The sequence below is a fragment of the Babylonia areolata genome, chromosome 10, assembly GCF_041734735.1.
Source record: "Babylonia areolata isolate BAREFJ2019XMU chromosome 10, ASM4173473v1, whole genome shotgun sequence".
NCBI classification, from domain to species: domain Eukaryota; kingdom Metazoa; phylum Mollusca; class Gastropoda; order Neogastropoda; family Buccinidae; genus Babylonia; species Babylonia areolata.
In genome coordinates, this window is record NC_134885.1 from 37,630,613 (window position 1) to 37,649,626 (window position 19,014).

At 43.9% G+C, this 19,014-nt stretch overlaps 2 protein-coding genes across 3 annotated transcripts in view; one reads left to right on the plus strand and one right to left on the minus strand.

Annotated features, from left to right (window-relative positions):
- The window catches only part of LOC143286987 (uncharacterized), an 87,676-nt gene extending 72,090 nt beyond the window's left edge, over positions 1-15,586 (minus strand). Inside the window, exons 1-3 of the mRNA XM_076594978.1 lie at positions 15,454-15,586; positions 11,076-12,210; positions 9,431-9,568 (exon numbers count right to left, since the gene is read on the minus strand). Coding sequence (XP_076451093.1) covers positions 9,431-9,568; positions 11,076-12,191 — 1,254 coding nt within the window. The 5' untranslated portion in view covers positions 12,192-12,210; positions 15,454-15,586. The remainder of the gene's footprint in view (positions 1-9,430; positions 9,569-11,075; positions 12,211-15,453) is intronic.
- On the plus strand, positions 16-2,358 carry LOC143286577 (uncharacterized). Of its 2 annotated transcripts, none has more exons than XM_076594192.1 (2): positions 16-68; positions 473-2,358. In XM_076594192.1, the coding sequence occupies exon 2, from the start codon at positions 951-953 to the stop codon at positions 1,353-1,355; it is 405 nt and encodes a 134-aa protein (XP_076450307.1). In that variant the 5' UTR covers positions 16-68; positions 473-950; the 3' UTR covers positions 1,356-2,358. The 2 variants fall into 2 exon arrangements, with proteins under 2 accessions (XP_076450307.1, XP_076450308.1); XM_076594193.1 differs by lacking the exon at positions 16-68 and adding an exon at positions 437-472 and having other exon boundaries at positions 508-2,358.
- Positions 15,587-19,014: the final 3,428 nt, after the last annotated feature.

The following is a 19,014-nucleotide window of genomic DNA, read 5'->3' on the forward strand; positions in this document are numbered from 1 at the left end:
GAGATAGTATGGCCACTGCAGTCACCAAGAAAGATGAGGTAGTATGGCCACTGCAGTCACCAAGAAAGGTGAGATAGTATGGCCACTGCAGTCACCAATAAAGGTGAGATAGTATGGCCACTGCAGTCACCAATAAAGGTGAGATAGTATGGCCACTGCAGTCACCAATAAAGGTGAGATAGTATGGCCACTGCAGTCACCAAGAAAGGTGAGATAGTATGGCCACTGCAGTCACCAATAAAGGTGAGATAGTATGGCCACTGCAGTCACCAATAAAGGTGAGATAGTATGGCCACTGCAGTCACCAAGAAAGATGAGGTAGTATGGCCACTGCAGTCACCAAGAAAGATGAGGTAGTATGGCCACCGCAGTCACCAAGAAAGATGAGGTAGTATGGCCAAGATGAGGTAGTATGGCCACTGCAATCATCAAGAAAGATTAGGTAGTATGATCACTGCAATCACCAAGAAAGGTGAGGTAGTATGGCCACTGCAGTCACCAAGAAAGGCTGAGGCCGCGCTGTTTGCCCGAAAGCTTTTAGTTGGGCCAGTGTTCTCTGCTAAAAATAGTAACATGAAACCAGCGTAGCTAAACACCCGCGCGGTACACCGCGCGAGCACGGAGGGTAATGCCAAGCCGGCCTCTTGTCTGTGCTTCACACATGCGCGCAGACAGGCCGAGCTTGATGCAGGGGCAGCAGGGACTTCCGCGCGACGGTACTCTTGAGAGGCATTAGTCTTGAGACCAAGCTAAAGGTCTACAGAGCAGTAGTTCTCCCCACACTACTGTACGCCTGCGAAACTTGGACAGTGTACCAACGACATGCCAAGAAGCTGAACCACTTCCACACAACATGCCTCAGGAAGCTACTGAACATCAAGTGGCAAGACAGGACCCCAGACACAGAGGTGCTCGCAAAAGCCACCCTTCCCAGCATCTTCACCATCCTGATGCAGTCCCAGCTTCGCTGGGCTGGACACGTGGCGCGTATGCCAGACCATCGGCTGCCCAAAAGGTTCTTCTATGGCGAGCTGCAACAAGGGAAGAGATCACACAGAGGTCAGAAGAAGCGCTTCAGAGATACTCTGAAAGTCTCTCTGAAAGCGTTTGATATCAACCCTGACTCCTGGGAGGAATCTGCAGTGGACCGTGACAAATGGCGCGCTGCTGTGCACAAAGGCGCCAAGTTGTGCGAGGCCAACAGGACTGCTGCAGCTGTTCAGAAGAGGCAGGCCAGAAATTCACGGGCAAACAAGCTCCCTGACAATGGTATGCCTGTGTTTGTCTGCCCCAACTGTCAGCGAACATTTCGTGCGCAGATTGGACTATTCAGCCATCTGCGCATTCACAGATAGATTCATGAGCATCCTCCCCCCCACCCCACCACCACCCTCCCCCAATCCCCCAGCTGGATGACAACGATGGTCATCATCGATCTCGATGGACACACCACCACTCTTGAGATAACTGCTATTTATTAATGTTACACTGCCCACACACACGAAAGATGGAAACTGGCAACAATTCAACTGTGTGAAGGGAGCTATTCAAAATGAAACGTAAAACGCACAAAACGTTGGTTTCTAAAACAGGCAGAAATAAGAGAGAGAAAAATGAACAGTATAAATCCACTTCCTCTTCACATTAAGCACTTGAATAACGGAAGTTATCTATTGGTAGAAAAGTTGTTGTTTTTTTATATATAAAAAAACAAACAAACAAAAACAAGTGAGTTTCAAGCACTTCTCACATTTTTAACATATTATGAACAATTTCCACATTTTGAATACAATGTCAGGAAAAAAGCAAACAGTGAAATGAACTAAACACCCACACACATACACACACAGAGAGAAAGAGATGGTGGGATGGGTTTTACAACAATTAAATGAGTTCTGAGTTCTCTCTCCCTCTCTCTCTCCCTCCCTCCCTCTCTCTCTCTCACACACACAAACACCATAAACAGGCACGCATCGCGCGCACACACACTCTCTCTCTCTCTCTCTCTCTCTCTCTCTCTCTTTCACATAATGGCAAATGGGCAGAATAACAAACAAAATCTCAGACAATGAAAAAAGAAAGGAAGTGGATGGAGACAGAGAGTGGAGCAGTGTCAGACTGTGTGAGGGTGGAAACACCACAGCACACACTGTGACACACACACACACACACATACACACTGTGAGACACACACACACATACACACTGTGACACACACACACACCTACACACTGTCACACACACACACACAAACATACACACTGTGACACACACACACACACACACACACACACACACACACACACGGTCTGCCTGCAACATGCTTCTAATATGTTGTGCATGCAACATGCATTATTGATAAACAAACAAAAATACGTTTACACCTCCCTCCCCCCCCCCCCCCCCCCCGCCCAAACACACACTTTTACATAATGTTAAATGAAAAGAATGACAAAAATTGTGATAACATGAAAAAAGAAAGAAAATGGATAGACTGGGATAGGGAGGCGAGCAGTGTCAGATTGTGTGAGGGTGGAAAAACCACAACACACACACACACACACACACACACACACACACACACACACACATGATCTGTCTGCAACATGCTTCTAATATGTTATGCATGTAACATGCATTATTGATAATCAGACTTCTTCTTCTTCTTCTGCGTTCACTCGTATGCACACGAGTGGGCTTTTACGTGTATGACCGTTTTTACCCCGCCATGTAGGCAGCCATACTCCGTTTTCGGGGGTGTGCATGCTGGGTATGTTCTTGTTTCCATAACCCACCGAACGCTGACATGGATTACAGGATCTTTAACGTGCGTATTTGATCTTCTGCTTGCATATACACACGAAGGGGGTTCAGGCACTAGCAGGTCTGCACATATGTTGACCTGGGAGATCGTAAAAATCTCCACCCTTTACCCACCAGGCGCCGTCACCGTGATTCGAACCCGGGACCCTCAGATTGAAAGTCCAACGCTTTAACCACTCAGACCAAAATGCATTCATACACACACACACACACACACACACACACACACACACATACATGATCTGCCTGCAACATGCTTCTAATATGTTATGCATGTAACATGCATAATTGATAATCAGACCAAAATGCATTCACACACACACACACACACACACACACACACACACACACACACACATACACACACACATGCTTGTACTCACCAATGGTGAAATGAATGTCTTCTGATTCCAACAATCAACAGACAACTGCTGCCACATCACACACTGATCACTATATATGTTGACATGATACTCCACAGGTGCATGGTCAAGAATGCAGATTAGGACAAGCTATTGTCCATTAGCATTATCTGACTAACATGCTTGTTTTTTCTTTCTTTTGTTCTTTGCACATGTCATGGGATCTGAGATAATACATTTCAACACAAAGAAATGTTTTTCACTCCCTTGCAGTTCTGCAGTGTTGGCTTCTCATTCAAACATAATCAGTTGCCACAGTGGTGCAGTTCTCAGGCAATAAAAGGAAATAAAAAGAGTTATGTACAGTAATAGGAACAACCAACACAGTGTTAATCACAGTTACAAGGCAACATGGAGCTATGTACACTTAGAGGAATCAAATACTAAATTGTGTTCATTTACAAGAATGAATCAGACACAGCGCTATGTATCATTGTATGGTAGCAAGAATGAAATAAGCATGGACCTATAGATAGTAGCCAGAATGAAACAGACATGCAGTTATGTGCAATATCAATGAGAAAAAAATACCTGATGAAGATTTTATGAGAATAAAAGAGACATTGAGAACTCGAGGATACTTTTTTCCACCCACCCATCCACACACACACACATGCATTATGTACAATTTCAAACAGAAAAAAACACCTGATATGAAGACGAGTTATGAGAATAAATCAGACTTTGATTGCGAACTCAATGTTACTTTTTCAATATATATTGAGACACACACACACACACACACACACACTGTATTGCTTGTAATGTTAGGTAGTCATGCTACACTTTTCTTTCTTTCTTTAATACCTTGTCTTCTATTTTTCTGGGGGCCAGATGGAAAAACAGGTGATTAACCTTACTTTGTTGCACTGAATAAATATCATTTTGCCTTGCCTTGACACATTCCTAAGTGGACGAAGAAAGTCAAGTGATTATTTTCAGTTGATGACAATCTATTCAATCACTCTTTCTATCTTCTCTTCTTTTGGACTGTGTCATGCAGTTTGGGGGATGCCAGGGTCCACTGATCTTTCATCACTTTTTTAAGTCTCTCATTATGTTCTTTTATGGCCCATGAATTGCGCTTCAGCTGATTGACAGTGGCATGCATTCCTTCTCCTCCCTGCTCTCCATGTAAGGCCAGTCCAAACCCCCACTTCCTTATCCACTCCACACAATGCTCTTCAACAATGTGCTGTTTTGGTGTGACACTTGCGCAATGACTGAAGTATGACCTGAACACACTCATGTATGTTTTGATGGCCTCTTCAATCTCACCAAGTTCATTTCTGCAGATCAGCTTTTTTGATGATACAAGTTGATGCACCATGGAAAAGTGCTGATTCAGCATGAGGTATTTCCTTCTGATTGCAGTGGCAACTTGGTGAACTTCATGATCATCAGTCAGTTCATATGCTCTCCTTTCTATACTCTCACAAATATCAGTGAATACCATTGGTTGCAAATATTTATTGCAGTGATTGCCAACAAATATACCACTGAAGTAGGCCTGTCTGCCAATGTTGTATTTGTTCAGCACCTGCTCTATTCTGTCTACAACTGGTCCCTCATGTTTCCTGAAAGGTTGAAGGCCTCTCAAGGAAGGGGTCTTTGTTTTCTGTCTGTCACAGAGGCGCTTCACCTGCCTGACAGCTTTTCTGAATCCTACACTTGTGCCTTTCAGTGATGGATTTTCCTCTTTAGCTAGAGCACATGCTATCCTTTTATCCAGGTCATAGCACTCATCTTCCAAAAGGTCATTGTGCTTTTTCACAATTCCTAAAAGGATGTGAAGGTAGGGTGGAGCCACACGATTCACCTTCATGTCCCAGACATTGGGAAGAACATTTCTGAAATTCTTTGCATCTTCTTTCCTTCCACCTGTTTCTCTGAACCTGGCATGGTCTCTTCTTATGCTTTTCAGAGTTCTAAGTGGGACTGCCGTCCGGTGTTCAGGACTGATCTGAAATTCTGTTTTTGTGACCTCACACCAGAGACAAGGATGGCAACTCTGTGCTCCTGACAAACCATACATTTTCGTCAGAAAATCGTAGTCTCCAAAAAGAAACAATTTCACTTTTTTCCCTTTCCAGTCCATCGAGTCAGTGCGCCTGATCTGCTCTCGGAATGGATCTAAAACTCTTCTGATGTTCTCACTGCTGTCTTTGGCTTCTACAATGCAAATCAGGAAGCAATTCTCTTTAGCATTTGGGTGTTCAACATTTCCAACAGACAGAACTAGTTTGAAGCTGCCACCTCCATGATCTCCTCCAATCTTTATCCAAATTTCATCTTGAGGAATGGTGTGATTGTGCCATGTCAGCTTGTTCATTTCTTCATATTGGTTCAGCAGATTGGAGACAAACGTTGGTAAGTCTGCCACACATGCAACATATCTTGCCTTCACTATGTCTCTGTTTGTCAACTGATCATTAAATATTAGTCTAAGTTGGCTGACGTGGATTTCTCCACACAATAGCTCCTGTTGAAATTCTCTCTCTTTTTGTTCAGTTTCAAATGTTATCCCTAATTTTCTAGTCTGCTTCTTTAGCATCCTCAGTTTTGTCAGCTCAGTGATAATGTGGTTCTGAGTTTCACTGCCTGCATGGAATCAATGTGTCCCTTCCCACACCCAGCAACTTCCAGTATTTCTGTCCGTTTCCTTTTCTTTGTGAATCGCAGCTCTGTGCTTTGCTGCTTTACCAAGTCAGCCTCTGAAGAACCCGAAGTTTCTTTCCGAATACTATTCAGCTGATTCATTCTTTTTTTCCTTGTTGGAGTACTGGCAATGGCTGAAGGTTTTCTAGGTATGGTGATTTTTTTTTTTTTTTAGCACGAGTGGCTGACCCCCTGTTTTACAAACCACAGTCTGTTTATCACTTGACTCTGCCATTGTTTTACGAACGAAGAGGGTCATATATTTTTTTACAATATCTGTCAGTTCCAGTGATCTTTGCACCTGTTCAAATGGACGTACTTGTTTTGTGTTGTCAGTCTGAGATGACCTGTCTTTCACTGTTGCGTTTGAATGCAGTTTAGTTGCCTGTTCTGTTTGCTTTCCATTCACCATGTCCTTAGACTTATCTGTGTCACTTATGCCAATTTCACTGCTACCACTGGCACTCTTCTGTAGCCTACGATCATCTAGATATTCACGAAGACACCTTACTACAGGTTTCACATGAGGTGTCGAAGGCACTTCTGGCTCAAACTGTGAGTTTGAATCAGTGACACTGCTGTCACATAATCTTTCATTTATGCTGCCATTACAGATGTTCTCACTGACATCAGTGACATTCTCAGTCTCACTGCTGCTGCTGATACTACTGTTATCACAAACTGTGTCACTGACTGTGCTGTCATTAATATTTTTGTTTGCACTGGAAATGCTGCTTTCACAAGCTTTGTCACTGGCAAAACTGAAATCTGTGTGACAAACACTTTCATCTGTGTCAGTGACATTGCTGTTGACAACTGTGTCATTTACAGTGACAGCAGTGAGACTGCTGTTGCAGACATTCTCATGTGCTGCAGTCATGGTGTTGGCACAAGCCTTATCTACAACATTGTCAGTGTTGTCAAGAAGCTCAACTGTGTCACTTGTACTACCATCAGCCACACACACCTCTCTTGAACTGACTGGAAAGTTCTGATTTGTAGATGTCAGTTTCTGGGATTTTTTAACACGTTTGAATGGTTTGGACCTCTCCAGAAAGGCATGACATACAGAACAATCAGCTTCTCCAATTGTGGGGTCAAACTGTGTCCATACACTGTGTGTGCTTTCAATCTGCTCTTTTACTGTGTGTAGAACACCTTGTGATGGAACTGCAGTTTTTTGTATATTCTTCAAACGCCAATAACATTTGCTACACAATGTATCAGAGTACAATTTCCCATTTGTTTCCTCAGAAATTACAAGTCCGTACAACTGTTGCAATTCTGATGCATACGTTTTGCAAAGATACACAGGCTGTTTACTTTTAATTTGTCTTGTTCTGCTGACACATATTCTGCATAAGGAGTTCAGTCTGAGCATGTGGCTACACACACACACACACACGAGAGAGAGAGAGAGAGAGAGAGAGAGATCGAGTGAGAGGAGAGAGGAAGAGGGAGAGTGGTTACACAGAATTAAGTAATGCACGTTAACTACAGTTAGTACAAAATAAACTATTTGTGAGAGAATTGGAACTTGAATAATGCTTCAGTTAAGCAATGTGGAAATAGGTCACACATGAACAAACCGCGTTCTGCGGACGGCAATGTATCCTTGCGTGCTGAATCGCCCTTACTGTGGCTGGCACCACCTATGATTCACACCATGCGCAGGGCGCCACGCAAGCTGAACCTTGACCTCTACGAAATGGCGCACGCTTTGATTTTCGCTAAAATTAACAGAATTTATACCTCTTTATGTGCAGGATAATATTATAACTCGAAAATCAAATTTTGACTACAAAGAGATGAGACACCAAATATAAATCTGCAGAACTTAGCACATTAAACGTTGTGTCCTTCAGTCACAAATCACTTGCAAACATAGTCACCACGTGAGGATTTTTTCACTTTTCACACATGCCACAGAGCGTCACTTTCAACGCAGGCATTGAGTGTTAAGTCCTGGATTCCAACACAGTGTTGAAACTCGAAATATTTGATCACCTACTCACAAAGTTTACACACCCAGGTACTTGAATGCATCAAGGTATAATCACCACAGAAGCTCGTTTTCCGCAAAAACGGGTAATATAATCAGATGTCAGTGAAAAAATACAATGAATGTCCTGCTGTAAGCATGGAAGCGCTGTACTCTGCCACTGACCAGATGTCTGGAACCAACCCGCACTGCGTGCGCGCGGCAACCAGTGCAAAGGTACTGGCTAATTTTAGTACTCTGCTGCCTCAGCAACTAAGTTCTGTGAAAACTAAATGGCTAGGTTTCTGTAGGCAGCGAACAGCCGTGGAGGTAGTATGGCCACTGTAATCACCAAGAAAGGCTGAGGTAGTATGTCCACTGCAATCACCAAGAAAGATGAGGTAGTATGGCCACTGCAGTCACCAAGAAAGATGAGGTAGTATGGCCACTGCAGTCACCAAGAAAGATGAGGTAGTATGGCCACTGCAGTCACCAAGAAAGATGAGGTAGTATGGCCACTGCAGTCACCAAGAAAGGCTGAGGTATATTAGTATGGCCACCGCAGTCACCAAGAAAGGCTGAGGTAGTATGGCCACCGCAGTCACCAAGAAAGATGAGGTAGTATGGCCACTGCAGTCACCAAGAAAGGCTGAGGTATATTAGTATGGCCACCGCAGTCACCAAGAAAGGTGAGGTAGTATGGCCACTGCAATCACCAAGAAAAGTGAGGTAGTATGGCCACGGCAGTCACCAAGAAAGGTGAGGTAGTATGGTCACTGCAATCACCAAGAAAGATGAGTTAGTATGGCCACTGCAGTCACCAAGAAAGGTGAGGTAGTATGGCCACTGCAATCACCAAGAAAGGTGAGGTAGTATGGCCACTGCAATCACCAAGAAAGATGAGGTAGTATGGCCACTGCAATCACCAAGAAAGGCGAGGTAGTATGGTCACTGCAGTCACCAAGAAAGACGAGGTAGTATGGCCACTGCAATCACCCATAACCAAGAAAGGCAGAGACAGTTCTTGCTTGTGTCAGCAGCAGATGGTTTCCTTGCAAACTGGTGAGGAAGTTTTAGCTTGGGGAGGGGGGAAGGGGTTGGGATTGTCATCGTTTTGGACACCCGTGTACTCAGAGTATGATCTCCTCCACCAACTCCCTCCACCAACCACACCCCATCCACCCAGCTATTCTCCACCCTACACTGCTCCCCCTTGACAAGAGATGTCCCAGACCACAGCAGACTTGGTGAGAAGAACATGTTACCGTAAAGTTCGGTCTATAAGCCGCAACTTTTTCTCATGGTACTCAGTCTGCCAGAGATGACAACAGTCCATAGTCTGAAGGGTGACAGACTTTCCACCTCCACCTTACTGGGCACTGTTTGTTTTTCTTGTTGCATCATGGGGTTTCCCTCACTGGTCATGACTCAAGACTGATGCTCATCACAGCAAATTAAGCAATAACCTGGGGAACATTCAGAAATGTCTGAGAAGATGATTAACCTTCGCAATCATAAAATAAAAGGGAAAAAAAACAGAACCTACCTCATACAACACATTAATGTCCAATGGGTCACGTGACAGCACGATACCGTTGCGTATATCATTTGATTTGGATGCTGTGCGGTTGTTGTTGCTTAACGTTACAGCGGTTCCATGGTTGTCGTGGAAAACAAAGTCCACCTGCAACACAGACAAGCACATTTCACCACACAATAAAAAGTGAGTTCAGCAACACACACAAAATGTCAAACCTGAAATGTTATTCTCCCTTCCATTGTTCTGCAAACAATTAAACAATTACAAATCAGATGTGTGTAGCTGTACAACAAGGTTATTTCCATATCAGGCCTGACCCGAATATCAACCACAATACAAAAACTGCACAACATCCCAAACCTACATAACATAATCAAAAATAATGTCCATAAATTCACTCACCCTTAAATTACACTTAAAACAACTCAAGTCATATTCATCCTTCAAGATTAACAATCACAAAACTGAACATTTCTTTTTCAGCTCCATCTCCTGTAGCATTTCAGTTACATTACTACATTACTCCCAAGCTGCTCACTCCAAGTCCCCTATAAACAGCCACAACGGAGTTCGTCTGTCAAAGTCCCAGCATTGACAGTCCACAGGGAACCATCAATGTTAGGTCATAAGGAGGCCAAACACCAGAGGAGACCCTGCACTGCTGCTGAGTTATTTTGGTGGTGTTCAGTTGTGCCTGTTCTGATTTAATGCACTTAGGACACCACCTAATAACCCTCCTACTGACGACAATAATGACTTAGTCACAAAGCCAGACTGAGTAAGCGTTCCCCTCGCCATCACCATCCCTCCGTGACAATCCCCCATGAATCTGCCAACACTGAAGACCTTGACAGGACTCACCCAAAGCACCCACCAGCGGAGACCCTGCACTGCTTCCAAGTCACTCCAGTGGTGTTCAATAGCGCCTGTCCTGATTCATCACGGGCAAGACATCACCTACTATGTCCCCTAATGACAATAATCAATCAGTTGTGGAGCCAAACTGGGTGAACTGGCTGGTTTATGCATTGTTTGCCTTCCACAACGCAAACTCTTTCATACAATATTCCTGTCCTGATGCATTTTTCTCCCATTCATGCATCCTCATAATCATCTGTTCCTTTTGGTTTCCAGTACATTTAATCATAGGGGTTTTTTTCTTCATAAAGGCCACCCCATCCCCGCATCAAACCTTTGTTAATCTCGATTAATTGAGATATGTTTGCTTAACTTCGAACAAATAAAAACATTATATGAAGCTTGAATGAATGGATTTTGTTTTCCATAGTCGTCTTGTTTTTGTTTTGCTAAAATTTATGTCAGGTAATTAAACAATGGTAAACAGTGCCAAATAAAGATGTGGACAGCTTGAAAATTCTCCTCAAAAACAATAATTAATGAAGGTGTTTGACACATTTAACACTTCTCACACTGAAGTTTGCTGGTGGTTCCTCTACACAAGTGATGATACACTATTCTTGTTTTTAAAAAATGCCCCCCTTTTCTTTCACAGACAAAAAAAAAAAAAAAAAAAAAAAAAGCCAAAGAAGAAACAAAACATATATGTTAATAAGGAATACTAATTATGTTGATTGTGGCAGTTACAAGAATGATACATACTCCTAACTGTGCCCAAAATAAAAATAAATACCTTGTTAACTTTGACTTTGGCTGTCATAACCTTGACATCACCCAGTTTTGCTAGCTCTTGCTTGATCTGGGCCACAGCTTCTGAATTCTTGACAAACTTGAAAGTAGAAACAGCCTTTGCATCATCTGGCAAGGTTGTGCGGAAGTCAAGGTTATCCACATGTTTCTCCATCGTCTGTGACATAGCAGTGACCACCTGGTGATTCCTCGTCCCTTCCACTCGCTCTGTCACATGTCTGTGAGTTGTCAGCTTGGTCTGTCTTTGCAGTAAAGTGTTCCTCCCCTCCTTCACCGCCTCCCGCACATCAGAGCGAGTGTTTACCACCTGTTCTTTCAGACGACTACAGTTCTCATTGACCATGGCAACAAGCTCGTCATTCATTTCCTGTATCTCTGAAATGGCAGCCTCTGCATACTTCTCTGTGTCATTCAGGTGCTGATCCAGTTTGTCAATGGCTTTGTTGAGGTCAGCCTCCCCTTCAGTCAGTCTGGTTGTCAGTTGTTTGAGCAAGGCTTTGGACTCCTCTGTTTTCTCCCCCTGCTCCTTCACTTCTGAGCAGTTTCTGTGCTTGGAGGTGGCACACAGAAAACATATGCATTCTTTGTGTGTTGAGCAGAAGAGTCTGGCAGTCTCTTCAGGATGGGATGAGCACGGGGAAGACTGATTCGCTGCCAGTTTCTCTGCTGTCAGTTTGGAAAGGTCCTCCACTGTGTGGTGTTTTGTGGAGGATAGCTTTCCATGAGCCTTTTTACAAGGCTGGCAAAGCATGTCATTGCACGTTAGGCACATGGATGTTGCTGCCACATCCTCACAAACGCAGCAGTTGTGCTGTTTGTTGAGGACTCTGTCTGCCTCAATTGCCAGCTCCATAGCAAGGTCTGTGGGAAACCTGCTGACCACATCTTCCAAGCTTTCAGGCTGCTGGTCACTGGATTTCACAATGACATCCTGGCACAGAGGACAGCGAGCCTTGTGCTGTTTTTTCATCAAGGTCAGGAGACATTTATGACAAAGAAGATGGCCGCACGGTAAAACTTTAGGGATTTTAAAAAGTTCATTGCAGATACTGCACTCCTGGTTGCAGGGTTCTGGAGGCCCAGCATCTGCAGATGCCATTGTGAAGTGGGACTACAACCTGCAAATCATAAATCACAAATCATCATATTAGATCAAGTGCAATCACTCTCTGTGAGCCTAAGTACAACTCTACCATGCAGTATCTATCTTATTTAGTTTTGTATTTTTGGAGTTTAGTGTAAATCCTCCATGCTTGGTTGTTTAGTACCACAGCTCCCATTCCATGACCTTCTTTGAATACAAGAACTGATGACCTTTCAAAGGTTGGTACAATAAGAACCTCTCCTGGTTTAACAGATGTTAGATCCAGTTTTGAAATGCTGCCATGATCATTCATGCCAGTCATGCAGAGAAGCCAACCCCTGTCCAGCCTCCTCCTGAACAATCAGGAAATTTAGTAGGAACATTTTGAATTTGGTAGGAACACTTGGACTTGCCAAAATGGAGGGCATGCTGCACAGATATTTTTCAATGTACATTTGGTGAAACTTTTGTTCCCACCACTGCTTCTGTAACGATGACGCATCTGTGGCACTGTGTTGCTTCCCTGGTCTTCGTTCGTCTTGTTTCTTGTAATCGGAATTCATGGCTGACTTCTCTGTTTCAAGCCATTTGTTCATTTCTTGCACTCCATAGCTTAATCCACCTGGCACAGACACTGACAGACACAACTTAATTCAGCCACGTTCTCTCTTGTTCAGGCAAACAATTAAGCTGATTGGTCCACTCAATGCTGTTTCAATGTAAACACGCACGAGATTAGCTGAGCATCGAATCATCATGTGAGACTAAGGTCAGTCATGACTGCTCTGGCCTCTTGATTGATAGGTCTAGAGCGTCTGGGTAACGTTATGACAGGAAAGCATGCGACCATACTATGTAGTCGAAAGTGAACTCGGAACAATTTTGATGTTAGCATAACATCAAAACAAACTGCAATAAAGTGTAACAAAATACGGTGAAATCTAACAGTCAGCATCTTTGGTCATGCTTTGACTGGTGAAGATACTTTGGTCATGCTTTGACAGGTGCATGTAACTTTCCTTATAACCCTCACTATTGTCATAATGATGAGGTAAAAGTGAACACACACACACACACACACACAGACACACACACACACACAAGCACACACACACACACACACAAGCACACACACACAAGCACACACACACACACACATACACACACACACATACACACAAGCACACACACATACACACACACACACACACACACACACACACACACACACAAGCACACACACACTCACACACACAAGCACACACACACACACACAAGCACACGCACACACACACAAACACACACACACACACACACAAGCACACACACACACACACACACACACACAAGCACACACACACACACACACACACACACACACACACACACACACACACACTCACACATTTCCCCTTACCAAGCCTGACATAACTTTTCATTGATGAGATCTATCATTCAAACCTGAGTCTAAATTTCTATTGTGTTATCATTCAATATTTGCTGACTTTATAAAGTACTTTCCCCTGCTCTGCTGCTTCGCCTCCTCTGTCATATATGTTGACTGAATCACCTGATATGAGTTATCTTTCTTTCTACTTCTGCTTCTTCAATAATAAATTATCCTCAACATGTTCACTTTCTGATTAACCTTTTCCTTTCAAAGTCGATATATATCATTCATGATGCAGAAAATAGTGCTTTAGAACATGTTTGCTTTTTGCAAGGATATTGAGTCAGACTATAAGGTCATGATCATTAAAAATAAGTTAGTAAGCTGAAGCATGTTAAGATCTTATCATGCCATGCCTTCCTTAAATGCACATGATAAGACTATCTAAAATAATCCCTTTTTGGGGGGGAAGGGGAGGGGGTGAGGAGGGGGGAGGGGTGGACAGCAAAACACCACGACCAGCCATTTCTCTCAGAATGGTAATGGTTGATTCATGTGTTGTGGGTGGTCACAGAATTCTAACACAGTTGATGAAATCTGACGACACACGCCATTAAGAGAACCTGCAATGTCTTGTCAGAACAATCAAAATGGTGAATAACTTGAAAATACACTCACTGAAATGTTTCGCCATCATTTCTTTTTTTACTTTTTTTTTTTTTAAAGTACAACAAATCATGTTTTTGTACAGTTCAAGTTGTACTAAAATGGATAGGCTGACACCTCGACATACATTTAGTAAATAAGGAAATATGTTGAGCCACAGCCCACTTTCTGTTTAGCCCTGACAATAGACACTACAGTATTAGTCTGTATATATAGAAATTAGTGTCTACGCCCTGCCTTTGCACTTCTTCTTCCACGTGACGACCAACATCAGTATGCTGATGGACGCTGTCATTTTGTGAGAGGTTGCTGTTTGGTGTGATTTAACTGGGCTACTGAGGGATGTGCTGTTGGTTGAGAGGGGAGGTGGGGTGCATTCTACTGGCATGTTCACGTCTCCAGCTAGGCCAGTCTGGGTACCATAGTGGTTCCCAGAGTACATCCGACCGGCACATCCCTGGCCTTTACTCACCAGAAAAAAGGGGGGTGGGAGTGGAGGACTTGCTGGGAAAAGGTGGGGTGGGGGCAGCTTAAGAAACTGAAAGGTTGGGGGCGAAGTGAGGGGTGAAGGGAGGAAGGTGCGGCATGTATGTGTGGGGGTGGGGGTGGGGATTGTTTTGTTGAGTCACAGGCAGGAAGCCAGTCTGGACTTGAAACAGTCCATGCAGCCACTCGGCTGTGACAACTTCCTGAGGCAGTGTGTTCCAGTTCAGGATAGTGCGGACTTGCCTTGCAACACCTTCACCATGCCTTTCCACTTCCCAGCTAAATGCTTACTCCTGCCTTAGCATTTAACCCAACAGATTTTCCTCAGTGGCACAGCGTTTATGGTCGACTTTGCTTATTTCAAATTCAAAGCAGACGTTTAGTCTGCAGTCAGGCCCCACCCATCAGAAGTGTCTCAAATCTCATGCACGTAACGTGACGTTGTCAAGTCTATGACTGGGCCCCAAGACACTTCACAACAGAAAATTAACAGACAACAGCTGTGGCTAAGAATTTGTGGCCACCAAATCACACGATTCAGAACTGCCCAACTTTGCAGTAAAATTCATATCATGAAAGTACAGCACTCGAAATCAGGACGTCACGGCCGAGCGTTCGGTGGGTGGTATTTCCGGGTATATCTTGGGGAAACCAAAAGTAGGTTTCACATTTTAAGTGAGGGCCAAATTCTGAAGGAATAATACTATAAAAATCAAACAAACAATAAACACTCACCTTGGTATGTACGTTGAATATTAAAGAACCAAATATGATTGTATTTCAGTATCTGAAACAGCTACATATTTTCTGTTGAAAGTTGGTGGCCATGATCGTCCAGCAGCAAGAAGGAAAACAAATCTAATGTCACGTGATCATTTAACGTTTGCCTTTTCACTGGTTGTGGCTGAAATTCTATCTTTTTAGCGCAACATGGAGGAAAGAAGCCCAAACAAAATTTAATTTTGTGTGTGTGTGTGTGTGTGTGTGTGTGTGTGTGTGTGTGTGTGTGTGTGTGTACTTCGCCACACTTAATTTTACTTGCCCAGATAATAACATTCTTCTAATTATGATTGTGATGAAAGTGTATGTGTGCATGTGTATGTATGCATGCATGTATGAATGTGTGTATGTATGCTCCCACCAAAAGCCCCCTTTATAAGCAGATGTGGTGTAGCATACTGTTATATGGATCAGTCAACAGAGGGCGGGGTGAGAAAGGGGGAGAGACGAAGAGAGAAAGACTAGAGAGGGGGTAGTCTTTACCTTACCTTACCTCTGGCATGTAGAGCAACAACAGAGAAAGAGGGTAGTATAATGGCCTATCACAAATCAGGTATGGTGCAAGGCCGTGTGTTGTATTGTAATAGGTAAGAAGGCCTTCTACTGACAACAAAACACTTATGAGTTCTCTTGCATTCTCCTTTCCCTCCCCTTCTAATCCCCTCCCCACATCAGTGCCACTCCCTCTCCCCCCACTAACTCCCAACAGCCATCTTCTGCCTACGTTTAAAAAATTTTTTTTTATTAACAAAACGCACTATGGACGTTCCCGGTGTAATATTTCACCTGCATTGTTGATCAGCCAACACCAACCACTGATGCCTGCCGCCCTGACATTTGGCCACTGGTCTTTCCAACAAAGTGCGTTTGGCCACTTCCTTAATTATTGTGCCCTGGAGCAAAGACACTGGGGTTGTTCAGGCGTGTCCATGCCTGAATGTGTAAAACAGCAAAGGTACTGAACTGAGCGACACGTGTTTGTGCCGGATGATTCAGTTGCAACGTATTCACACGTGACTGTCTTCAAGTGTCCCCGTGGGCGCCAGACCTTCACGACCCGTTGACCTGAACTCATGCACAGTGCCGGCGAAGTGGAAAAAAGACTAACACACCCTCCTAGTGTATCTCACAAGCAGCTTACTGAAGGCTAGCGTCTGTGTAAGAAAGGTCAACCGGGCGTGACCAACTCAGAGGTGGGGAGTTGCGTAACAGCTAGATCTGCTTTGTTGATACAAATGCTACTGTGTTTTTATGTAATAGCATCTCTATGTTTTTGTATTTCTATTTGTTTTGTTATATTCCGAGAAAAAAAAATTTGCATGGATTTGTCAGTCTCTTGTCTAACACTGATAATTCTTACTGCATGTGCATGTGCATGCCTTGTTGTGTCTGTGTGAAGCCTTCACTGATGGTGAAATTCTGTTAGCCTGACTTTGGTCAAAGGTACTGCATATCTTGTTAGCCATTTACCATTTATATCCCCCCCCAACCCCTGACCCCTAACCCCCAACAGCCATCTTCTATGTGAGTGTTTGTGTGGGTTGTTTTTTGTGTTTTTTTGTTGTTATTTTTTTAATTATTAAAACACACTGTGAACGTTCCAGGCGAAGTAAAATTTCAGCCTGCACTCTTGATGAGCCAGCACCAACCACTGATGCCAGCTGCCCTGACTTAAGGCCAGTGGCCTTTCCAACCTGTTACAAAAATGTGTTTGGACGCTTCCTTGACTGTGCCCTAGAGCAAAGACACTGGGGTTGTTCAGTTGTGTCCATGCCTGAATGTGTAAAACAGCAAAGTTACCTGAACTAACAACACGTGTTTGTGCCGGATGATTCAGTTGCAACGTATTCACACGTGACTGTCTTCATGTGACCCCGTGGGTGCCAGACCTTCACGACCCGTTGACCTGAACTCATGCACAGTGTAAGTAAGGTCGATCAGGCGTGACCGACTCGGAGGTGGGAACGGATGGTGGGAGAGTTAGAATTTAGAATTTCGTAACAGCTAGATCTGCTTTGTTGATATAAATGCTACGGTGTCTGTATGTAATAGCATCTCTATGTTTTTGTATCTTGGTTTTGTATTTTGATTTGTTATATATATTTTTTTTAATCTTTGCATGGATTTGATTCTCAGTCTCTTGTCTTTCTTTCTTACTGCACATGCACGTGCATGTACGTGCCTCAGTGCGTATATGTGAAGTCTATACTGACTGTGAAATTCTGTTGGCCTGACTTTGGTCAAAGGTCCTGCATTTCTTGTTGGTCAGTTCCTGGTTATATCTCGCATGAACGTGGATGTCCAAGTCTGGGTGGTGTGTCACGTGCGGTGTCAGTGTGCATACGTGTGTGTGTGTGTGTGTGTGTGTGTGTGTGTGTGTGTGTGTTGTCAAAACAACCATAACAACAACAACAACAAAAAAACCCTGAAAAACCTGTCCTGTAGCTATACTGAGCCTAAGGCTCGCAGCCAGACCTCAGTCCTGGTCTTGAAAGCCTGAGGAGAAATGGCTGGGATCAGTGAAGTGGTCAGGTTCCACGGGCAGATAGCTGAAGGGAAGAAGGAGTGCCTGTGGGAGTCAGTGCGGGAGTAGGGGACCTTTAGTTTCTCATAGTGGCCTACTTATCTGTACCTTCTCTGGGTGCCGCCTCAACCAAGCCACCCATGATTTATACATCATGGTGGCCTTGGCTGCAGGGTGGTGCAGTTTCAGGGATCATGTTCCAGCCTGGAAACAAGCTCAGTTACACTGGTGGTGGGGCGGAAGTCTTGCATAATTCTCAGAGCTGGTCTGCGTTGCACCAACTCCAGGTTGGTTGTGAGATACTGTTGCGGGGAGTCCCAGACTGGCGCAGCATACTCCAGGATAGGCCTTACAAGCCCCTTGTAGCATGTTGTCTGGGTGGTGTAGGGGCTTCCTCTATCTCAGGTTACTGTACTTGAAGGCGCTGGTCTTGTCTGCCTTTGTTGTTGTGGCTTGGGCACGTGCTCCCCAGTGAAGGTCTTTTGTCAACTCTACACACAGGTGTTTGGTTTTCTCCACCTTCTGTATTTTCTCATCATGCAGACTGTAGGCCGTAGAGTAGTATAAGAGATGGGGGTTCTATATACAACTTTTTTGGGCGTATTAGCTTGTGTTAAGGCCCTCAAGCATAAAAAAATTTTAACCAAAACCTGTGTATGTTGGAGTAATATGACCCTCAAGCATAAAAAAAATATATATATAGTTAAAACAAGTTATATGTGTATGGAGAGCCAAATCACAAGATAAAAAAAAAAAATATGATGGTTGGATATGTGTATGGAGGGGAGCGAAACGGTCATGGGGGTTCTATATACAACCGACCCCAGCCCAAAACCGCGCAATACCGCCCTCAAGCATCATAAAAAAAAAAATCTAGTTATAACCAGTTATGTGTATGGAGAGCGAAACGGTCACCCCGTTCCCCGTGTGTGTGTGTGCTGGCAAGCGACCGCACGGCGTGTGTAGTGGGAGAGTGGTCCCGCGCACAGCCT

Bases quoted from the DNA above. Each gene is read 5' to 3' on its own strand.
- LOC143286577 (XM_076594192.1), top strand. From the start codon at position 951: ATGCAGTCCCAGCTTCGCTGGGCTGGACACGTGGCGCGTATGCCAGAC.